This window comes from Penaeus japonicus, unplaced genomic scaffold (assembly GCF_977035675.1).
Source record: "Penaeus japonicus unplaced genomic scaffold, GWHDUDI00000001_assembly GWHDUDI00000017, whole genome shotgun sequence".
Classification (NCBI taxonomy): Eukaryota; Metazoa; Arthropoda; class Malacostraca; order Decapoda; family Penaeidae; genus Penaeus; species Penaeus japonicus.
Window position 1 is genome coordinate 3,405,389 of NW_028234419.1, and position 7,500 is coordinate 3,412,888.

General features: G+C 40.1%; 1 protein-coding gene across 2 annotated transcripts in view; it reads right to left on the bottom strand.

Moving 5' to 3' along the window:
• Positions 1–7,500, bottom strand: part of LOC122265287 (regulator of chromosome condensation) — a 13,566-nt gene that overhangs the window by 5,977 nt on the left and 89 nt on the right. Inside the window, exons 1-8 of one of the 2 annotated variants that reach the window (XM_043034515.2) lie at positions 7,413–7,500; positions 5,540–5,687; positions 4,758–4,945; positions 4,356–4,538; positions 3,818–4,043; positions 2,854–3,006; positions 2,627–2,720; positions 616–794 (exon numbers count right to left, since the gene is read on the bottom strand). The exon at positions 7,413–7,500 is cut by the window's right edge and continues 89 nt beyond it. In XM_043034515.2, coding sequence (XP_042890449.1) covers positions 616–794; positions 2,627–2,720; positions 2,854–3,006; positions 3,818–4,043; positions 4,356–4,538; positions 4,758–4,945; positions 5,540–5,678 — 1,162 coding nt within the window. In that variant the 5' untranslated portion in view covers positions 5,679–5,687; positions 7,413–7,500. Of the gene's footprint in view, positions 1–615; positions 795–2,626; positions 2,721–2,853; positions 3,007–3,817; positions 4,044–4,355; positions 4,539–4,757; positions 4,946–5,539; positions 5,688–7,189; positions 7,315–7,412 lie in introns of those variants that run through there. The other variant, XM_043034516.2, reaches the window with a different exon arrangement.

The window sequence follows — 7,500 nt, forward strand, 5'->3', positions numbered from 1 at the left end:
GAGGAGAGAGAGAGAGAGGAGAGAGAGAGAGAGAGAGGAGAGAGAGAGAGAGAGAGAAAGAGAAAGAGAGAGAGAGAGAGAGGAGGGAGGGAGAGGAGGGAGAGAGAGGAGGGAGGGAGAGGAGGGAGGGAGAGAGGGAAGAGAGAGGAGGGAGGGAGGGAGGGAGGGAGGGAGGGAGGTGAGGAGGAGAGAGAGAGGGGGGGGGGGAGATAGAGAGAGAGAGAGAGAGAGAGAGAAAGGAGAGAGAGAGACAGAGGAGGAAGAGAGAGAGAGGAGAGAGTGAGAGAGAGGGAGGAGAGGGAGGAGAGGAGGGAGGGAGAGAGGGAGGAGAGAGGAGAGAGAGAGAGAGGAGGGAGAGAGGGAGGAGGAGAGAGGAGGGAGGGAGGGAGAGAGAGGAGAGAGGACGAGAGAGAAGAGAGAGAGAGGACGAGAGAGAGAGAGAGAGAGAGAGAGAGAGAGAGAGAGAGAGAGAGAGAGAGAGAGAGAAAAAATAATAAATAAATTTAAAAAAAATTAAAAAAAAGGAAAGAAAGAAAAAAGAGAGAAAAAGAAAGACAAAGAAATAAGAAAGAAAAAGAAAAAAAGATGAAAGAAAGGAAAGAGAGACTGACTGACCTGACTCCATGACCACCAGTGAGACGCACTCTCCGGCAGACACAGAAATAGCTTTCTGTCCTTCGAGATCCTTGACGGGAGTGGGCTTCTTGAGGTCCTCCTTGATGTCTCCCATTCCTAAGCGTCCGTACTCCCGGCGACCCATAGTGTGTGCTGTGCCGTCTTCACTCAGAGCCAGGCTGGAAAGGAAGAAAATGGTAAATGCTTTGTTTTCCTGTTGAGCAATAAAGGACAGGAAACGGTGTCTACTCTTTGTGAACAAGAAGTCTCATTTTTTAAAATGGTTTCCAAACAAACTCTTAAAAACTGAGGGGGGTTACATGGGGATGTCAAGAGCAATCACCGTCAGTTTCATAGCTGGCTTCATTTGTGAAGGAGGGGAGAGTCCCGAGAAAATACTAAGTGACACCTGGACTGTCATCTACGCATGACGCGTGGAAGATCGGGAAGTAGGGGTGCCATCACCTATACATAATGCCCAGAAGAATGGCAAGCAAGGGGCCTTCATCTTTACATGACACCCAGATTTTTGGGGTTAATAACCATATTGCCACAATATTCACAAAACTAGGTTTCTTTTAAAACCCCAAGTACATATGGCAACAGAAGGAAAGAAAGCCTTGAATGGCACCCATATGGTCTCTACCAAGCACTATCTTCAGAGTGATAAAACACAGCAAGATGCAGATCTCTGGCAATGCAGGATGTGCGGACAGAATGAGAAGAGGAATTTAATCCAGGCCATGTGCAATGTCTGTAATGTAACCCTGTGCCATTATGTATGGCTGCTTCAAAATGTAGCACTCAGTCATATACACAGTTCTCCTTCACCTTCTGAACTTCATTATGTCTATAAATGTAAACAAACACAAAAAAAATAGTTGTTTTTGTTCTTTAATAAAAATGTAATACTTCAATCATACTAAGTATAAAGAACATAATGAGCTAATGTGAACCATATACTACAACAATGATAAACACTGTCAGATTGCACTTATAAGTCTCACAAGATAGTAAAACAAAACAAAAAAAATGATGAACACAAACATGGTTTTAGTATTATAGCAAGTGAATGAAAGAGCCTGCTAAGTCATGATATGTTGGTGAAGCTCCCTTGCTCTCTTGGGTGTCACCCAGGTGGTACTAATTCCAATCCTGGGGGCCAGTCAAGTCAATCTATCCTTGTCTGTTATGGCTTAAACTCCCTGCCAATTTAACATGAAGTTATCAACAAAAGGTTTAACCCCTTGACTACGGGCAGTAGAAAACGCCTCTCGCGCCATATCCGAGCTGCCGGCGCGCGCTAAATTTTAAATGTCGCTATTGAATATAAGTTTTAAGCCAAAACCTCAACATAATCATCATGTGTTATATATCAAAATATGCATAGTTAACTTTCATGGGCAATGAAAGTTATTACATGGGAAGGGAGGAAAGATGGAATGAGTGACTGGTGGGAGGCCTCACTCAGATGACCAAAGCAAACGATTTTTGAATCGTAGGTAAAATAATCATAATAAGTTTGAATTTTTTCTTCGTAATGTTCCTAAACAAATATAAAATGATTGCTAGCTGGGCCATCCAGTGTCCATGGTTTAAGTGCACCCACTTTATGTAATAAATAATTAATAATGAAAGTCATAGTAAATATCGAATTTTCCGACTCTATTTGAAAAGATCTGTACAGTTCGGAAGAAAGAAAACTCATTTACCAGACTAGCATGACACAGTATGCGCGTCCTCGGATTTGACGCGAGCGATGCGATGACGTAGTATACGCGTCCTCGTGTCGAAGGGGTTAATGTAACAAGACTCAGCCAAAGAAAGAAAAATCAATTGGATTTGAAAAAGTCCCCAAATCATCACAGATAAAGAGTAAACACAAGATATACATGTGCACATTTTCTTGCACACTGGGTGATCTTGCAATCTGTGTATACCAGGTGAATTCTAATATCTAATTGATAAAGTAAAGAGTTGTGACCAAAAATAAACATCTCTGTCAGCCTACCTGTGATGCTGTCCTCCAGATATTTGTTTCCAGTTTTTCCCTTTAAAATTCTTCAGGAGAACTGGCTGGAACTTCATGTTTGTATCTTCATCACCTGAAATATTCAGAATTCAATACAATTCATTATTTCCTGAAATCCTAAATATGAAAAAAATAAGACAATTAAATCATACAAAAAGACATTTTCAAGATCAAAGAACATGCCAAAGGTGGACAAATTATCTTACCGAGCTGGTTATAATTGTTGAGGCCAAAGGCATAGATGTGCCCAGTGTCCCGCGCCCTGGCAAACGTGGTGAGCCCTCCTGCCCACACCTCATCAAATAAAACTGGCTTGCGGTTCTTGAACACCTTGATGGGCATGGGCTCCAGCAATGTTTCTGAAAGCAGGAAGTCACTGTGTAAATACACAAATAAGATTCATCACATACTTGTGATTACTTATCTTGCTTGTAATCCAACTCAATACACATCATCCCATAAAAAGTTAAAAATCAGAATGGACTTTTCCACCTTAACCTTTTACATCGTTACATCCATCTGTATAGACGTTTATCTTCACTTGTCAAAGTAATGTTAAAAAAAACAAAAACCTCCAATCATCTCCCTACTGAATTGGGAGGATGAAAAGCCCTCTGAGAGACGCAGGATGGCATCATGCTGAGATAGATCTCATGTGCTATTTAGCTGGTGGGACTGGCATTAAGCCCCAGGATGAATGGGTTAACCCATTTGTTCCTGGTAACATCCTATCACATCAGGGTAATACTTTGCTCCCTCCGGGTGACATCTTATCACATCATGATCTCTCCCTCTAAATGCATGTTTTACATCATTACATATGCACATAATCATAGTTCCATTTGTATAAACATTCTTAGTCACTTGTGAAAATAATGTAAACAAAAACAAAAGCCTCTGATTATCATGCCACTGAAGAGGGCAGATGAAAAGTGCTCATAGAGGAGCAGCACTTGTTATCTAACTGGCAGGAGTGGTATTACACAAATATAAGCCAAGGGATGAATGGTTTAAAAAGTTAAATATAAAAAGACAATTACATATATACAGATAAAAGTACACAACAAATTACAGAACATATAACAAGTGGTAAGAATTAAAAAAAAACAAAAAAAGTAACAATCAAATTTGTCTGACAGACACTAAGACCAATTAGACAGAGCTTCTTACCTATGCCTTTCCTGTTTCTGGAATCCCTGGTGGCAAAGACCTCAGCAATTCTGCCCAGCTGACCCGACTCTCCACAGCCGCAGGTGTACACGTGTCCCTCGTGGGTGAGCAAGGCCAGGTGGTTATTGCCTGAAGAGATCTTCACGACCGGAATGTTCTCTAAGAGCTGTCGTGGAGTTTTCTGCAGATTTCCCCGGTCTACAAACCCTAATGGGCCAGAGTTATCCTGCGAAGACAAATGCATTTGGTCATTGTGCTCAACACAGGGTACATAAGAGAGTACATTTGTTGTCTCCTTACTCTTGTTTACTACAGGTAGCACATTTATTTCTTTTAATAATCTTAGAAGGGTAATTACTATCAATCAAATGAGAACATAAAATCATTAAGTTAAATAGACAGATGGAACCATTCATGACATTCCTTTCATTTCAACAAGAATCTCTATATTGATTAATTTAACAGCAAGGTGACCACCATTCTTTTGAGTGGATTCATATCAAAAGAAATAAAAAACTCAACAAAGCTGTGTTCTCACTCTAAAACATCCCCAAGCATACACGCGGCCATCCTCTGTGAGTGCTGCTGTGTGACAGTCACCAGCTGTGATCTGCGAGACTTTGCCGTCAATGCCTTCCACAACGGAACAAGTGAAATTCTCCTCCTCTGTCTTGGTGATGCGACCAAGCCCCCCCTCATCGTTGCACCCCCATGAGTAGACCTGAAAATTGTACACAAATCAAATGCCATGTTTTCAGAATGCTCTAACAGTAAGTTAACTTTTTTCATAAAGGTATAATTCAAAAATCTGAATTCAGATATATACTACTACATATTAAATATACAATAATAATTCTGATATCTGAACACTGATCTTAAAAAAGAAGAAAGGCCTGGCATGAGAATGACAACCATGCATTCCTCTGGCCCCGAGGCCTACCTTTCCATCCTTATCGACCACCACAGAGTGTAGTCCTCCTGCAGCCACCGCTACGATGTTCTCGAGATCTGGCACCAAGCCAGGACGGGTCTTTTCCTCAACATCTTCTCCAAGACCTAGCTGGCCCACATCACCCATCCCACACGTTAACACCACTCCATTCTCAAACGATGGTCGCTCCACGTGCACTGCAATGGGAAGGTGACGTTTTGATCTATTAATCACCATTCAACTTCCAAATATTTTACCAAATAACTACTACAGTGGCATTTTGCTCTTTTACTCTCATTTGCTTGATAATGTAATTTTGCAATCAAATAATCAATAATTTGTGTCACCACTCAATTAAAAAGAAACCCTGAAATTTAACTAATATTAAAATTATTTACATAAACACTTTGTTGCTGCTTTCCTGTAACTTGCACTATTTCTCAAGTACTATATATATAGACTTTAGTGATTCTTATTTTACATATAGAATACAAATTACCTGGTTTCATAAATAAACACACACAAGCACGCACGCAGACACACACACACACCTAATCTATTTAGCAGAAATGAATCAATAACAACTGGTTAACAATAACTGGTTACATTACAAATAAAAATCAACAAGTATACAATGCACTCTCTAGAACGGTAGAGAATCTGTCAAAAAAAATCGAACTGCTACTGTATAACACCCCCCCAAAAAAATAGAGAAAGTCATTCAATGACTGAAATACAGTAAACATATGTATAACTAACTTAAATAAAAGAAAATGTGACCCCACACTCACCTTTCACCTTCTTGGGCTCAGTGGGCGCCTTCCCGGTCTGTGTCCTCTTGCGTCCACGGCCTTTGGAAACCTTTGGAGAAACCTCCCCGTTCACTTTCACCTCCGGCTCCACTTTACTTGATGGCCGACCTCTTACCATGGTTATATTCTGAGGAGGGCAACAGGAGATAACATTAATGCTATGGATATTATCATTATCAATCCATTTTTCATAATCAAAATATATCTATGATGCACATCGTGCACATAAATATTGGATGTTCTGGATGTGACACTTCAACCAGTCATTTAGTTATTTGATTTTTATATACTTCTTACAGTGTACTCAGATAATGGCTAACAAATAAGCTCAGTAGGCAAGTAATTAATTTGTTTGATGGAAATCTTTTTACATGGGCATAGCATGTATGCCCCACATTCACATCTACGTCAGCAAGACGGCATTACCTGTCTAGGGTTTAATACCTTTGTGTGCGTTTTGATTTAAAATCCTTAGAACTCGTGAACGGAGGATATTTAAATCTTTTCCTTATTTGCCTAATTTTCATTATACTCCGTTCTGATAAAAAGTTCATTTTCTTTCAATACTAATATTATCCTTACTAACAATATCATTGCAATTATCATCATCTTTATTATAATTATTGATAATAAAATACCAGTAATGTATATACTTTCTCAATTTCTCCAAAAATCTAAGGAATGGGGTGTTTAGAAGCAAGACATTTAATATTAGGAAAAAAGGAAATATGTGCATAGTGCACGCCATACTCACAATGCAAGTAAATGTTTCAAAGACAACAGCATTACTTTTTGAAATTAATAATTTTTATCATGATGTGCCATATTATATCTGAATCTACTTGAAACAATAATCATTGGTACAGCTGCAACAAATGTCTGTCACAGCAGGAGAGGCCTTGCATGCCTCTCTTGTGATCTATCACCCACGACCCGAGCAGTCTAACCTCTAACTTATCAGAATACGCAAGTTTAGATTTGTTGGCCTTTGCTAGGGTGCTTAATCCATAACATGTGGGCAAACATGAGCCTGCCAGAATGTGTAAATCCATTTTCTATTATTTCTTACAATCATAGAAAGAGTAATGGTAACATTTGTGACAGGTGACAAAATTAATTTTTTGAATTACTAAAATTGCCGTAATATAGGCTTAGTTTAAAATCCAACAAATGGATGACCACGCACTCCTGGCACAAGTAGGAAAGGACTGCCAAGGAGTTCTATGATAATTCACTGACAAAACTTCACTGGTGGCATTAGTTATGTAGGTCAGCATGAGTTCTTAGCAAGATGAAAACCTCTGTGATCAGCTGGCTGATATGTAGTGAAAGAAACTTCAATATTTACCTGGAAATGTCTTTATGGCTAAGTGTTCTACTATTGCATAATCAACCGTTCCAATGGCGGGATGGCTGTCTGAAACTAACACCAACCAATTCTATTATGCTCTGGCAAAAGGAGGCTAAAGGAGGTCCTGAATTTGGCGGAATACCCTGAAGCACAAAGGATTCATTTTAGTATCCAGATGGAATTGATGTCCTGAACAGTTAAATGTCCTGAACATCTACAAGTTGTAAAAAAAACTTTTTCCGATGGTTTTCACGTTAGTTTAGCTTAGTCTTGCATACCGTTACTTCGCAAAGGAAAGCAGTTAATCCCCCATTAGTCCACACGCGCCTCCAGCAACCCTGGCTATATCCACCAGCCGCCACTGCCACCACTGCAAGGAAAGGCCGAAGAGCAACCGAAATAAAGGCCAGAATCCCCCCAAGCGAGTTCGCGCAATACCCAGTACCGGCACTTGGGTCTCCCTCTCCCTCCGCCACGAAACCCAATTAACTCTCTTCTTACCACTTTATCTTCCACTAAGAGACCTTGGCCAGATGGACATGTATTAGATATATCAGTGAATCTCCTTTCGCGTCGTCACAGACTCTTT